General features: G+C 41.9%; 1 protein-coding gene across 1 annotated transcript in view; it reads right to left on the bottom strand.

Annotated features, from left to right (window-relative positions):
• Window positions 1-15596, bottom strand: part of Negr1 (neuronal growth regulator 1) — a 752187-nt gene that overhangs the window by 169992 nt on the left and 566599 nt on the right. Inside the window, exon 5 of the mRNA XM_052731996.1 lies at window positions 1733-1853. Within this exon, the coding sequence (XP_052587956.1) occupies window positions 1733-1853 (121 nt within the window). The remainder of the gene's footprint in view (window positions 1-1732; window positions 1854-15596) is intronic.

Here is a 15596-nt window from a genome sequence, read left to right as displayed (position 1 = left end):
TTCACAGAGATTACCACAAAGGAACTTTCCAACCTGGGTTTCCAGAACCTTACACAGACTATCTTGCTGGATGCACAAACTTAGTGTGTGGAATGAGGGGAACTACGTGCCAGCTCATCTAACCCCACTGTGTTTAAACCAAGTCTCCTATAAAGTCATAAAGGAAAAGATTTAGAATTGTGGATAGCACAAGTTAATTAGCTAAATGATTGAGAAACTGAAACCTTCCCAATTTCAAGAAGCGCATATAAAACATTTCTAAACATTGAGGCAAAACCATAGTAACTTAGAACAAAGCATGCTGTCGACAGCCTTCATCATTGACATAAACCTGTTGGTGTGGGAGGCTGTCTTCAGCATATCGACTTCTGATTCCGATTTCAAAAGCAGAAGGATAAAGAAACAGCTCAGGGGTAAAGTGCTTGCTGGTCATTAGGGCCCATGCTCATTCCCCCAGGAAAATCGAGGAGTGGCAGGAAATGTCTGTAATCTTGGAGCTGGGAAGACAGAGGTAGGAGGACCTTACCAGCCCAGCCAAAATGGCAAATTCTGGTTCAGTGAGAGGCTATGTCCCAGCAAACAGGGTGGAGAGTTCACAGATACTGACTGTTCTGTGGAGAGGGAATGAACCTGGGCATGGATTTTTGACCTCCACATGTACTCCTGGGCTGAGCATGGCTACACATACAAACACATGCATACACTATTCATGTGCAACTACAATAAAACCGAGACACCTGTTTACATCATGTCCATGCTCATTCATTGTGAGTCAATATGCAAGCTCTTGTGTGCTTTCATGGGCTTTCACTACAGATATCAGCTGAAAGTAGTTACGATTATGATCTGATTGTGTAAATCCCACACAATTTGTTCAATAGAATTGCAGACAGTATTTAGTTTAATGTTTAGACTTAAAAGAGGCAATTTCACAAAGATCCACTTGACATTTTTCTTGGTTGTATTCTTTATATTTGAAGGAAAATACAAATCTATAGAGATAATCCACACTCCCTCCCGTATTGTAGCCTCCAGTTAACCCACAGTGGTCTTCATTTCTGGCTTGGTAAGAGCTACTAGAGAGGTTTGAATGAGTCTACTGCTGGGAAATAAAGTTAAATCTGTTGGCTCATATCTTCCTTTGCTCAGTAGCTCTTGCCAAGATTTCTGGGACATCCCGAGGGCACAGCCACACTAAGCAGAAGTAAAAGAAAAGCTTTGAAATCCCCTTGCTTAGTCCTGTTTTTGTGCATGACTTCTCCTCTACAGGCCTGACGAGAAGAGAATATTAACACACAAGCCTATAAAGCAAACCATTAAACTTTCTCATGGTAGAGTGAGGCAGGAGAAGGGTTCTGGCTTATTGAGGAAGCAGAATTCAGACTGCAGCCCTGTTGCTTTTGAAGTGTTCTCGTGTAATCTGTACTCAAGCCCTTGAGAGGCATGTTACCTTTCAAGTATACATGGTTGCTAGGAAGAGAGAGACAGAGAAGGGAGTGGTATCAGCATTGGGGCATCTGCAGGCATCTCTGAGATTACAGAAACCAATGTGGACATTTCTTCTGCAAAGTTATTAGCTCGTCAGCCCCTGTGTGAGCCCTCCATCCTGCTTGCCAATAGGAGGATGCTGAGGTTCATTCAAGCCACTTACAGAAACTGTCGAGAGTTAGTATTGGAACACAAACATTAGCTCAAAGTGCTTGAAACACAGTGATGCTCACAAAGCCCTTACTTCTTCTCTCCTTTGTACCATTCGAAGGCCGGAGGCGGCACACCTGCACCCTCGCATCTTATCAGCCCACTGCGTCCGGGGGTCACGGTGCCAGATTTAATTTCCTGAATTGTAGGTGCAACTGGAAAAGAAACAAAAACACCATGGTGGGTAAAGAGAAGTAATCTTCAGCAGAGATGGGGCACACACACACACACACACACACACACACACACACACACACACACGAGTCTATTCCTTCTATATTCAAAGCAATCTCATGCCTGGCAGTCCAGTGCAGACCAGTCCCTGTGTTTTATGCTTCAAACACCAGACCAAGTCACTTTGAGCTCCATTTTTCAAGTTGGACAATAGATGAATGTTCTCGGGGAATACAGAGTAAATGCAATACATTTTGGCTGGGTTTCTATTGGAAAAATAGCACAGTGAGGCAAACACCTCATCTGTATCCCGGTCAAACCGTGCTCCATCTAACCCTCCTTTATTGAGTGATCACAGCAGCTGGCACTTGCCGACTGCTTCAGGTTCTTGATTTCCTCACATGATACTCTGAGATTGGAGGACATTATTCCCATTTTACCAATATGAAAACCTAAGTTAGAGACATCAAACACTGTATGAGGGTGAAACCGCTACTTAGGTGCAGAATTGGAAGTCAACAATGGTGCATGAAGCTGGAGATCCTTCCCAGTCTTTTGTGATGAGTGACTTTGTGACATTGTCTTGTGTCTCCAGATGCTCTCCATTTCCAAAGCTCTGAAGACTGACTGGATGCTGTGTCCTCCCTACTCCTCACTGTGGCTCCAGCTAGCGCAAGTTTCTCTTCACTGAGTGATTCACTGGGATGGATCAAACCTTAAACTTAGTCACCAAATGGCTGTTGAGCCTCCAATATGTACCAGGCAGTTCTCAGAGAGCGACACAGCCAAGTTCCTAACACATGACTACAGCACGAGTCATGTGGAGGCGGATGAGCAGGAGATAGACTACAAACAGCAAATGTCATGGCTAAATGGCTTAAATAAAATGCCCAGCATTAGAAAGTGACAAATGGACTGTGGCATATGTAGTGTACTTCTTGGGCTCTGAGTTTTACCCTCACAGCAGCATCGCCAGAAAGACATCAAGGAATGCAATGCAGTTTCATTTAGACATCTCAGGTGTTCTTTCTGGTGTGTATGAATGCAGAAACTGTACGTCCTCCCTGAGAATGAAGAATCCTGAAGGAGTAGATGGGGATTGTGTGCTAGCCTTGTGGATATTTGAAGAAAGCCTCCCAGGTAGAGATGATAGCTAAGCTGTGAGACCCTGAAGCCACAGTAATTTTCATCTTGGTGAAACAAAGAGGGGATAGTGGCAAAATTGGTGCAGGATGGAGAACAGGAGGGACCTAAGGGTCCTTGGGGATCTAAAGAAATCATGCACCATAACACAGGTATATCACTTGGCTTGAGCTTTACAAGCATCATAGGATGCTGTGCTGAGGAAGGGCCTGTCTGAGGCCAGAAAGGAACAGGAGGGAGGCTTTGGGGACTGCTGTGAGGGGGCAAACTGTGCTGACACACGAGGATGGGGAAATGCGTTTGGTGCAAAGTGGCTGGAATCCACTGAGAAGTTGGGGCCATCAGGACTTCTTGATAGAAGAAAGTAAGATGTGAAGGCACCATGAGGTGAGGGTGATTGGCTTAGAACACTGGAAGATTTGTTTGGATACCTACTTGGTGTGATGGGAACAGTCAGGCAAGAGAGGATACCCACATGGTGTGATGGGAATGGTCAAGCAGGAGAGGACAACCATGAGGTGTGATAGGAATGGTCAAGCAGGAGAGGATATCCACATGGTGTGATAGGAATAGTCAGGGAGAAGAGGCTTAGGGGGATCTTAAGAGTTCGATGAAAATGTGTTTTCATGAGTATTTGCATTTTGAGCAAGATTTGGACATAACAGATTCTAAATGACACCACACCAGAGGAGTCCCTACAACTAGAAGCTTGATATACAAGTCATTTAAAAGTATGTCCTGAGTAAATGTGTACTAGAGATACATTTGAGGTTTCTGCAGAAAGCAATAAGATGGGAGGCTTTAGTGCTGATTCCAGTATCTTGTGAATACGGAACAGTAGCCATTCTTACAAGAGAATATTGTCTATCCTTTAAAAGCATCTGCTAAATTCATCATTTTTCTATTCCTGGCACTTCATTTTGAAATAATAACACCTCTATTATCTGCAGTAATTTTATTCTCAATAGTAAAGTTTAAGTTATACTCTAAGGAAAAACGCAAGGTAATAATTTTAATTGCTTTAATAACTTAGTGAAAATAATGAAAGAATGTTTATCAGAAATGTTTGAATGAGAAAATAATATGAAGTAATATGTTGTACATGTAATTAAATATATGAATGTACATATAGAGACAGAAATACAATATAAGGAGGAATTCAATAATCCATAATTTTTATTTTGAATAGAGATTCACGCTGCCTTGGAGAACGCAAGCCAAAGACACACGAGGCATCTACCACATGGCTGCTCAACCACTAGCTGCTATGTGTCTGCCTAACTGAGAAAGGCTTAGGCGAGGCATCTTGCCTACTGTTCTGAGAGGCTTTCCTGATCCTCTCCTCGTCATGCTAACAGGGTATAGTCTCTTATGATTTTCAACTATCATTGAAGACAAAATAACCATATGCAACAGGCCTCTGTCAGAAGCTTCTGCTGATGGCAGGGTTAGTGAAATTAGTCTCCCATTTGTCAAGGGGGCCATGACTCATTACAAACAAATGCATGAAATCCCAGACATTGCCTGAAAACCCAAGCGTAATGAACCAAAATAAAAACCTAATTCGCCATTAAAAGGCTTTTATAACAGTCCAGTGTGCAGATGGCTGGGCACTGGGTGCTTGACAGCCAACATTAAAGAGACAGTACCATATCTGGGAGCATGTAGGCAGCCCTGAAGGACAGTGACTGTAAAGACACATACCATGTCATATGGAATTGTAGACAAAAAATGCATCAATAATTAATAGAAATATGCATTAGAAAATGTCCCAAGTACATATTGTGTGGTAGAGAGACACAGAACTGAGGGCTGTGGGGTCTTAAGTATGGAGAGCGCTTCTCATGGACATTTCATTTCATGTCCACAGTTATAAAGTGAGCTAAAGTCTCTATTGATTTTTCTTAGGAAAATGAAAATTCATATTACATTTCAATGTTATTGTACATCTTTTGCAAAGACATTATGGGGAATATGATTCATCTATTCATTTTTCCATAAGTACCAAATTCTTGAAACAATAATAAAAGTCCCCTGTACAGCTGGACACAAACTCTGGTGCATGTGAAGCAGTTTGAAGGAAGAAGGATCTCTTTTACATGAATCAATGGCTGAGCTCATTACTTTTGTGGTAAGAGTTGAGTAGAGAATCAAACTGTGGGAAAAGTAGTCATGAGTGCGGTCTACACAAAAGTGAAACAGGCTTAAGAGCCAGAACTAGATCCTTGAAGCCCAGAGCATGGTCAATGGCTTCAAGGGGATATTTGAGAGGACATAGTGTGCATGCTTCTGTGAGCCTGGTTTCACAGCATCTGAAAGGCCAGCATAGTGGCTTTGGATGCTGTGCCATGGAGATGAGGGTTGGCAGATGTTCTAGCAGAAGAGTGGCATTTGCCTTTAATCCATAAAGAGTCATTGGCTGCTGGCTGGAATAGCATGCCAAAGGAAAGGAACAGAGCAGGCAGGCTTGTTGGGAGCTAGCCTGACATCCCTCAAAATGACAAGAAAGTCATAGGCCACTCCATAGAGAAGGTAGGATTTGTAAAAAATAATTAAATAGATCTTTGGCCTATTTGGACTTAACTAGTTGGCCAGTAGCAGCTGGATGATTTAGGGAAATTCCAGGTTCACAGTGCTTCAAACCCTAGTCGTTTGTTTAAACCCCAGAAATTTCTAAGGATGCCAGGAAGGGTTCATCCCCATAGTGCTTCTCAGAGGACACACTGGAAACACAAGTATTATGACCATATAATTCCAGAATGTTTTATATAGGCTATTTATGGGTTTCATATTTCTTAAGACATGATCTGGTCTGTTAGGCCTATACCATGTCTTTGGTCATTTGACTTATAACTTGTAGCAGAAATTAGTTCCTCAGGCTTTCAGGTGCTTATGAACCATGTGGCCTTTAGTGACTCTGATAAGGAGGAAGTTGCAAGTATTTGCATTGAAGGGGCAGGGTCACCCACTTGCTTGACAACCATTATGCCCAATTAAATTTCCAACTGAGCCTGTAACAGCTGAAATCATAAATATGCTAGGCCAACTTGTCCAAAATAGCAATTCTACACTAAAATATTCTAAGTTTTTTTTAAAAAAAGATTAGTCTCTGTCCTGGAAAATTATTAAATGGAGTGACTTTTCTGTGAGATTCTGCTCTGTGCCAGCCATGTAAACTGTGTCTAAAGATGGGACACACATATTGTCAAGTACTTGTGTTTGAAAACTGTTTTTCTTTTCACAGAAACTGTTTGAATCCATTCAAATGCAACATTTCTAAAACACTAACGTGGCAAAGAAAGTTAGTGCTTGAGCCCTCAAATTTTACGAGTACAATGGTGTTCCTTGTGGGCGCATTGAGCACATTTGAGCACAATACTCTTTGCCAAGTCATACCTGCCTCTGAGCTGGAGCAGAAGCACAGTGAAAAACAACTGATTTCAGACAATGTCATCAGACAGATGTTAGGTAAGTGCTAAGAGCAGATGTTGGGGAAAGCCAGCACAAAAAGTCAGCCAGGGGCCATTCAACACTCGCGTGATTAGATGTTCTGCAAAGAGTAGTCTTTCCTTTTCTTGTCTCGGTGGGGTTAGTTCCTTGTGTTGTGTAGCCAGTCATTTCAGGAAGATGGTAATGAAAGGTTCTTCGTCAAAACTCCAGGCTGTGCAGGTGCAGACAGCAGAAATGCTCTCCTTGGCACTTAAAAGCCTAATCAGACTCATTTTCCTAGTGACACGACAATAGCCCAAAGACCTTCTTGTCTTTTGCCATCCTTAGTTGGTGGTCTGGCTATTCACAGCCTTGTCATCAAAAATACATACATGCCAAAGAATCACTTTAGTAGATTTCCTAAGCCAAGGTAGGTGAAATGCAACTTGGGAGACTCATTCATTAAAAGCTGACAACTATCCACATACCTCAGAATGATGAACAGTGATAAGGGCAGAGCATTAAATAACTGTAATAAGGAAGCATGCCCAAGGAGGAATGGGAAGTGCAGGTTTCCCAAAGAATAGGACAGCAGGAAGAATCATCCTGACAGAAGCTATGTAGGTAAGAAAACAATGATGCCTTTGACTTGGATTCCAGAATTTATGGATTAAAATAAAGCAGTCTTTGAAAATAAATTAAAGTTTCCAGAAATCACAGAATAGAAGACAACAGCTCAATCCCGTGTGTGTGTGTGTGTGTGTGTGTGTGTGTGTGTGTGTGTGTGTACGTGCATGTATGTGCTTGTGTGCACTCATGTATACACACAGTGGTGGAATTCTAGCTGAGGGCTTGGACAATTAGCAACATGCTGTAACACATAACCGTATCATAGCCCATCACTATATTACCATCACAGATAGGATAATAATGATTGAAAATACTTTCTCTGAAGACAGTAGAACCTCAGTGCACAAATACCAACAATATTTCAGAGTTTATTGATTCACAGAGAAAGGACAGGTCAGCAAACTTCAAAAGAAAATATATCCTTGGTTTATAAACAAATTTAACTTCAAGGGGAGCCAAGGACTGAACATATTATTGCTGATGGGAAAAAGGTGTAAAGAACTCATATCATCATAATGACAATAAATATCAAATCAAGATAGAGTTGAATCTTTATCTGCATGATTTGAGGACTCTAGCATTACATTCAATCTCTGGCCAGCATTTACCTTCAGCTTTCTCCAAGATTAAACTTATAGACAGTGGTGAAGTGTGTGGCAAGAAGCCTCTACTTGCAGTCATGTGTGGCTCTAACACTCATTAAGTTAAATGTTTCTAAATCTCAGTTTCTTCATCTATAAAATAAGTGCTATCTACTTCCCCAAACTGCTGTCCAGGCAATACAAGACAGTCCCTGAAGAGCTTAGCTTAGTGGTTTGCACTGAGTTAGAAGTCAATAAAAACATCTAAAGCAGGAGTTATCTCAGGGGAACAAGTACCATGGCCACATACTCTCACTGTGCACAGACTGTCAAGATACAGATGGAAAGTGAAGCTGATTTGTAAAAGTGTGTTTTCCTTTCACTAGAGGCCAGTAATTAACTCAACTAGAAGCTGGTCTAGGATATTATTTTTTACTTTCCCAGATTTCTACATGCATTCTGCTTTTTAGTAGCTGGTTTATTTAGAAGCCAGATAGGGTATATTTTGCCTTACATTTGCCTGGCCAAGGAATAAGAGATCTGGACTTCAAAATGAGATAGAACACGAAAAATACGTGTAGCACAAAAGTACATCTTTTAGAAAGGCATGCATTGGGCTGGGAATCCTATGCTTGGGCATTTCAGAATCAATGCATTGATTCAGTTAAATATTTGATGAGGTCATTTTCTTTTCCACAGAAGAAAATTCTGGCACTAATTAATACATTTACAACAAAATCACTACACTTAAGCTTTGGGGAACATCCTGGAAGAGGATGTGGAATGATTTGAAGAGCCAGAGGATCAAGACACCGGCCGAGAAACAGTCAAAAGGACACTAAGGAAAGGAGTGATCTCTGAGGACTGGGGGGATGAGTCAGAGATGAATATTATCAAGACATATTGGATGACACTCCCTAAGAATTAACAAAAATGTTATGAAAAGATTTTCTGCTTATTGTTCTAAATAATACTATGTTTTTTAAAGAAAGACTGGTATCAGTTTCAAAATGTAGCTGTTTTGGACTTCACATGTCTAAGATTCTTGCTATCAGTCTAAACAATGACACCAGTAATATTGGTGATAGATGGACTCCTTCTTTGAGCTCCTCATGGGTTTATTTTCCATCTGACCTTAGCTTTACCCAAAAGCATGACTGTAAACATAAAGAATTAGGGATGGAACTATAGGCTGGAGCTGGTTCTGCCCTCATAGAATAAGGATAGAATCAGTTTCTTAGTTGACTGAATGGTTTATTATTTCCTATGGTTACTGTGGCCTTCAATAATCTTAAAATAGAACATTAAGAAGTTGATTAAAATTCAGTTATTAAATTGTTTAATTCTGAGAAATGAATAATTCATACTGCTAATGCATTCTAAAGAATCTTCTTCCACGCATAATCTTACAGGAAGAGAAAAGAAACCCTCTGAGTATCTAAAAAGAAAAAGAGAAATTAAAGAAAAATGTAATTTATATCATAGAAAGGGGTTGTAAACTATTCATTTCTTCATTCTGCCCTCTATATCAAATGCCTGAGGGAAGAGGATAGAAATCTAACAAGATTACAGAAAATACGTCCCATGAAGAACATCCCCCCAAACAAAAACCACCAGTTCCTTAGGGCATTGGTTGCTTTCCTCACTGCTGTGATCAGACACCTGACGAGAAGCCACTCCAGGGAGTTGAGGTCTCTGGTTCATGTTTTGAAAGGGCACAGTTCATTAAGGAGGTGATGGCCTGGCTGTTGGTGGTAGCTAAACACATGCAGGAATCCAGAAGCAGGCATAGACCATGAGCATTGCAGGCGTGAGCTCAAGGTCAGCTCCACAGTGACACATAAATCTACCCCCAGTAAGAAAATGAGCCTATTAACCAGAACCACACTGACTCCTGTATTTTGAGGTGTAAAGTGTCCATCAGCCCACCTTTGTATTCTGGGGAAGCTGTGCTGTGGTGTCTCCACATGTTCAGGGAGCAAGGGTACAGATGTGTGCGCAGACCTGTCATGACCCTGCAGACAAGAATCTAGTAGGAAGTGTGATCAGTTCAGGAGGAGTCAAAAGACAGAAGACAAGCAGGAGGTATGCCACCTACAAACAGTGAGTCACTGGAAACCAGAAGAGGCAGGAGGATGGTGAGGAAGAAAACTAGAATTTTCAAAAGAAGTGGTGTGACTTTATTTGGGACTAGAAGTATTTCACAAGGAATAAAACCATTCTTCCTACAGCGATTAGATAAAAACATGACATGACAAAAACTGCCTGATGACAAAGTACTTTGACAGCTGGAGAGTGTGTCAAGAAAGAAAAGGTCTGACTGACGAAAAAGAAACCCCGTGTCAGCAAGAACAACACACAAATAAGCTGTCAGGAAGACCCAGGCTCCACCCTCCATACACATGTCTATTTAACACAGCTAACATCCTCTCCCTGGTCTCAGTCTCACTCGGTACCCTCACTGCAAATTCCTAGGTCCTTTGTATTTACGGCTCCCACTCTGAAGAGCTTGATCAACAGCAGCTCTACAACCAGTCAATGGCTGCCTTCAGAGAACATTGCCAAGTCCTGAGAGACTCAATTTTGTGTTTAAAACACAAGAAGTGCTTTAAGCACACAATGGCAATGACACAGGAATGTTCTTCTCAGGTCAGAGAACTGGAGTTAGGACATCTTCCTGGCCTACGTCAACATAGCAAACATTTTATACTATGGAGAACTGAAGAGTTACTTTTTTTAAAAAAAACATTCAACAATCATGATGTACTAGGATTTTTTTTTAATTTATTTTAATTTATTTTGCAATACAATTCAGTTCTACATATCGGTCACGGATTCCCTTGTTCTCCCCCCTCCCGTCCCCCTCACCTTCCCCCCAACGCCCCCCCCCCATTCCCATCTCCTCCAGGGCAAAGCCTTCCCCACAGACTGAGGTCAACCTGGTAGACTCAGTCCAGGTAGGTCTAGTCCCCTCCTCCCAGGCCGAGCCAAACAATCCTGCATAGGCCCCAGGTTTCTGCTACTCACATCACCAGGGAGGCTACCCGGAAAACAGGACCCCAAGAAAGACACAGGGATCGCCCAATGACAGAGAAATGGAATGAGATCTACATGAACAGCCTGGACATGAGTGGGGGTAATGAAAGGCGAGGGTCGAGGGAAAGAGAGCTTGGGGGAGCGGGAGATCCCAGCTGGATCAACAACAGAGAGGGAGAACAAGGAATAGGAGACCATGGTAAATGAAGACCACATGAGAACAGGAAGAAGCAAAGTGCTAGAGAGGCCCACAGAAATCCACAAAGATACCCACACAACAGACTGCCGGCAATGGTCGAGAGACAGCCCGAACTGACCTACTCTGGTGATGGGATGGCCAAACACCCTAATTGTTGTGCTAGAAACCTCATCCAACTACTGAGGGATCTGGATGCAGAGATCCATGACTAGGCCCTGGGTGGATCTCTGGGAGTCCAATTAACGAGAATGAGGAGGGTTTATATGAGCGAGAATTGTTGAGACCAAGGTTGGATAAAGCACAGGGACAAATAGCCAAATGAATGGAAACACATGAACTATGAACCAATGGCTGAGGGGTCCACACTGGATCAGGCCCTCCGAATGGGTGAGACAGTTGATTGGCTTGATCTGTTTGGGAGGCATCCAGGCAGTGGGACCAGATGTACTAGGATTTTATCAAGTGCTTGATTTCAACCATTGCTATAAGGACATGGGATTGAATGAAGGGTCTGCCCTTGTGGACTACATATTCTAATGAGGGGTGATAATTACCAAATAAAGGGCTAAAAACTGTGATGCAGTGATGATTGGTTTGGGGAGTAAGACTTTTAAGACAGAAGAGGTCACGGATAGAGGTCATTGGGGTTCTTTTTCCATATAGGGGGTGAGGGTTTTTAAAGAGCAGGGGCTACATGGAAATGAGGAAGTCAGCCACCATACAGAGACGCAGACAGTCAACATTCCAGACTGAGGGGTGTCAAGAATAAAGGCCTTGAAGGGGGCTTCTCAAATATCATAGTTTAAATAGCCTTGAAGGTGCAAGAAAGATGATACCTGTGCTGTATCAACCCACAGCACTAGGGTTTCACAGGTCACTGGTGAATTGAACCCGAGTTCTGAATAACAGAGTAATGTCATGAAGTCACGAACAAGATCGTGCTCTGCAGGGATGGAGGATTTGCCATGCTTTAACAGAAAAACTGGGAATGCTGTGTTGAGAACAACATGTAGACACAGCAAGGTTAAAAGTGTGAAGGCCAGTGAGAAGCTAGCCCCTCAAGCTGAAACAATATATATCGGAGGGGATGGTAATGTCTGGGTCACCACGCTCTGTGTATGTCGAGCTGTGGTGATATTTTGTTTGTGATCCAACAAATAAAGCTTGCCTGAAGATCAAGTGTGGAGTTAAACCACTAGTTAGCCAGAGAGGCCAGGCAGTGGTGGCACACACCTTTAATCCCAGCACTTGGGAGGCTGAGACAGAAGGATCTCTGTGAGTTCAAGGCCACCCTGGGCTACACAAGATTGATCCAGTCTAAAAGGGAAACAGAGCCAGGCAGTGGTGGCACACGATTTTGACCCAGCTCTTGGGAGCTCACACCTTTAATCTCCACACTTGGGAGGTGGAGACAGGAAATGATAGGGCTGGGTGGAGAGAGGAATATAAGGCAAGTGGAGACAGAAGCTTGGCTCCCTTTTCAGGCTGAGGAGTTGGCAAGGTAAGAGGTGGTAGTTGTGGCTTGCTCTTTTGTCTCTCTGATCTTTCAGCATTTACCCTTATATCTGACTCTAGGTTTTCATTATTAAGACCAATTAGGATTTGTGTTGCATCGAGCAGTTATCAGCATACTGTGTCCAATTCACAACACAATTTTTTTTGTCAAATAAAATAAATTTTAAATAAAAACAATAGTGTTGGCCTTCGTGATGGCTTTGGGGTAGATGAGAAGTCACAAGAACCTAGATGGAAGAATTCTTAATGCCAGTCCTCTAGCGGGAGACAAACATTCCTGTGGCATCCTGTGCTTAAAGCATCTAGTGTTAAAACAAAACAAACAAACAAAAACCCATCATTTCTCAAATTCTCTAGTATTGTGTGCAGGAAGGACCAATGCAATGTTCACATTTTTGGTAAGTTACAAAAGTGTACAATAATGTCTTACATTTTTATCTCTTTACACACACACACACACACACACACACACACACACACACACACACACACACACGTATATGCACACACACACATAATTTAACATATTGAACATAGCATTTAGGTATGATATGAAACAAAGGATCTGAAATAGAACAGCTGACATTAGACTCTCATTATTGTGTTTTAGATAGTATTGTATGGAGCACTATCAACATGGGTGTTAGAGCATCACAGCTGGGTAGCAAAATTCTAGAAGATTCTTACATTTTAGTTTTTATATGCGGCTCCCATCGATATATTTCAAGAAGACAAGAATCTCAGACAATGATGTGGCTAAAGATGACTTTAGTCAGTTATGGCCACAATAATGTGACTTTAGTAGCAAATAATAACCAGAATCCTCCTCTCATTGGGTGTCTGTTCTCTTTTGCTGTAATGCTGTAGCAAACACAGTAGCATGGCCATTTCATTATTTGTGGAGCTGGAGAGAGAACAACTCCTACATGTTTGTGTGTGTGGGGGGGGGCAATGATTACCAAGGAATTATCTATACTGTTTCTGTAGGTAGAGGTTTCCAAAGTCACTCATGTTCAGTATTTCTTCCACACCAAAGTCAAAGGGATGTGTGAGTCTGCCCTCAGAGTTTGCTTTATTGTCTGTTAAAATGAAGCATCTAAAAGAAATAGTAGATTCTAGAGCAGTTCAGAGTGGAAAATACGTAAGTGAAGATATACACAGAGAACAGACCGGTAATGGCATCAGGGATGCAGCCAGAGTGTGGTTTGAAAACCAGGGGTGGTGAGGAAGGGGTTCTTGAGGTCCTGGGCAGACACTGATGAGACCCATCATGGGACAACTTCAGCTCCACAAGACCACGTGCATTGCACTTGGCAACTTAAACAGACTTTTATGCCTCACGTCACCCAGTCTCTCCAGGTTTATTATGCCTATTCTTATTGCTTTCTTCTCTCCACTTATTTCCTCTGTGGTAAAGGACTAAAGCCATGGTGACCATAGAGAAGCTTGAGGTGCTAATGGAATGAGGAACTTCCTGGTGTGGAGTGATGGCTGTGGGGTCTTTCAAGGCCATGAAATGCCAGAACACTATAGACACAGTGGATTTTTGCTGAATAAGTGAATGAGGAAGGGAAGAGTCATCTCTATGAAGTACTGTCTGCCACTCTGGATCCTTTTTATAATTCACCCCCTCCAGAACTTTCCTTTTAAAAATTATTTTACATTTAAGTGTGTGTGCATGTGTGTGCATGTGTGTGCATGTGTGTGTGTGTGTGTGTGTGTGTGTGTGTGTGCTTGCGGTGCATGAGTGCCCACACATGCACATACGCCAACACCCCCCCTTGCCATCACTCTGTATGTGGAGGTCATAGGACGACTTAAAAGAGCCAAATCTCTTTCTTCCGTGTGGAGTCTAAGGTGTGAATTCAGGTTATCAGGCTTGATTAGCAGATGGCTTCATGGTCTGATCCATTTCACCAGCCCCCTCACAGATCTTTTCACCTCAGTGCAGCTCAGTTCCACAAAGAGTTCTGATGACTGTGGACTGTGTTCAAGGAGTAAAATAATAATCAAATACATTTTATTGTATGCTTTAATATGTATAACAATGCCATTTTCTAATAATGTACATTTCCCAAAGATGTTTAACTAGTAAAGATCTAGAAATGGAATTCATTTATTATTATTAGCCTATAATTTCATCTAAAGCTAAAGCTTTTCCTGACATTACTTATTATAGGCACAGGGAGCAATATTGTAATTAAATAAATGGATATGTTTGTTAAAGATCTAATTTTGACCAAAAAGTCCTTTTATTAACTGAATCTGAATTATATTTTCATTTGGGTAATCTATTCACCTTGTGTGTAAACTGAAGGGGGGGTTCAGTCCTGTCTGTGTACAATGAGGATATTAGAAGCAATTTGTTTGCTTATGCCCAGGTGGGGATCTTGAAGCAGTGTGAGCTGTGGTACCCTGCCCCCATGACTCTTCTTATGTCCCCAGTGTAGGTGCTCTGTCTGGGTTGGAGTTCACTGTTTTAATGTGGAGCTCAGTGTGAGACATGTGTGACACGTTACAAGACAGTGAAGTTGGACTGGATGATGCTCACATCTGACTTCACCCACAAGTACTTTCCAGTGTGTCCCATGGTACGCCCCATAGCCTCGTGGCCCAAGGAGGTTTTGCATTATTTTTCTTAAGAATTATTTTATTTTAAATATTGTACATGTGTGTCTTTCTGTGTTTGTGCATGTGTGTGGGTGCCCATGGAGGTCAGAAGAAGGCATTGACCACCTGAAGCTGGAATTTCAGGTGGTTATGAGCCCAGAACTTATCTCCAGTCATCTGCAGAAAGAGCTCTTAACTGCTCAACTGTATTCCCAGGCCCTAATTTTACATTCCTCATACTGAGGGAATCCTATGAGGTGGACTGGCCATGTTACCAAATAATACATCTTACTGTGATCTGATACAGTGTGTGTGTGTGTTTGTGTGTGTGTGTGTGTGTGTGTGTGTGTGTATGCACAAATGCCCACATATATCTTCTATTTCTTCCAAAGTGTAAATAAACCTGTATTTGCTAATGGAACCAAATGTCCAAAAGCATATTTCATAAAAAAAAAGGAAATTCAGATTACCCAGCATTGGTTTATCTTTACAGAATAAGCAGAAAGACTGGGTAGAACAACTTTTGTCTTTTAATGTTTTAATGAGCTTTGGGACTTCCATGCATACTTGTTATGCTGCCC

Source organism: Peromyscus californicus, unplaced genomic scaffold (assembly GCF_007827085.1).
Source record: "Peromyscus californicus insignis strain IS unplaced genomic scaffold, ASM782708v3 Scaffold_9__1_contigs__length_137607984, whole genome shotgun sequence".
Taxonomy (NCBI): domain Eukaryota; kingdom Metazoa; phylum Chordata; class Mammalia; order Rodentia; family Cricetidae; genus Peromyscus; species Peromyscus californicus.
The sequence above is the reverse complement of the archived record's forward strand: the minus strand, read 5'-3'. Positions and strand labels throughout refer to the sequence as shown.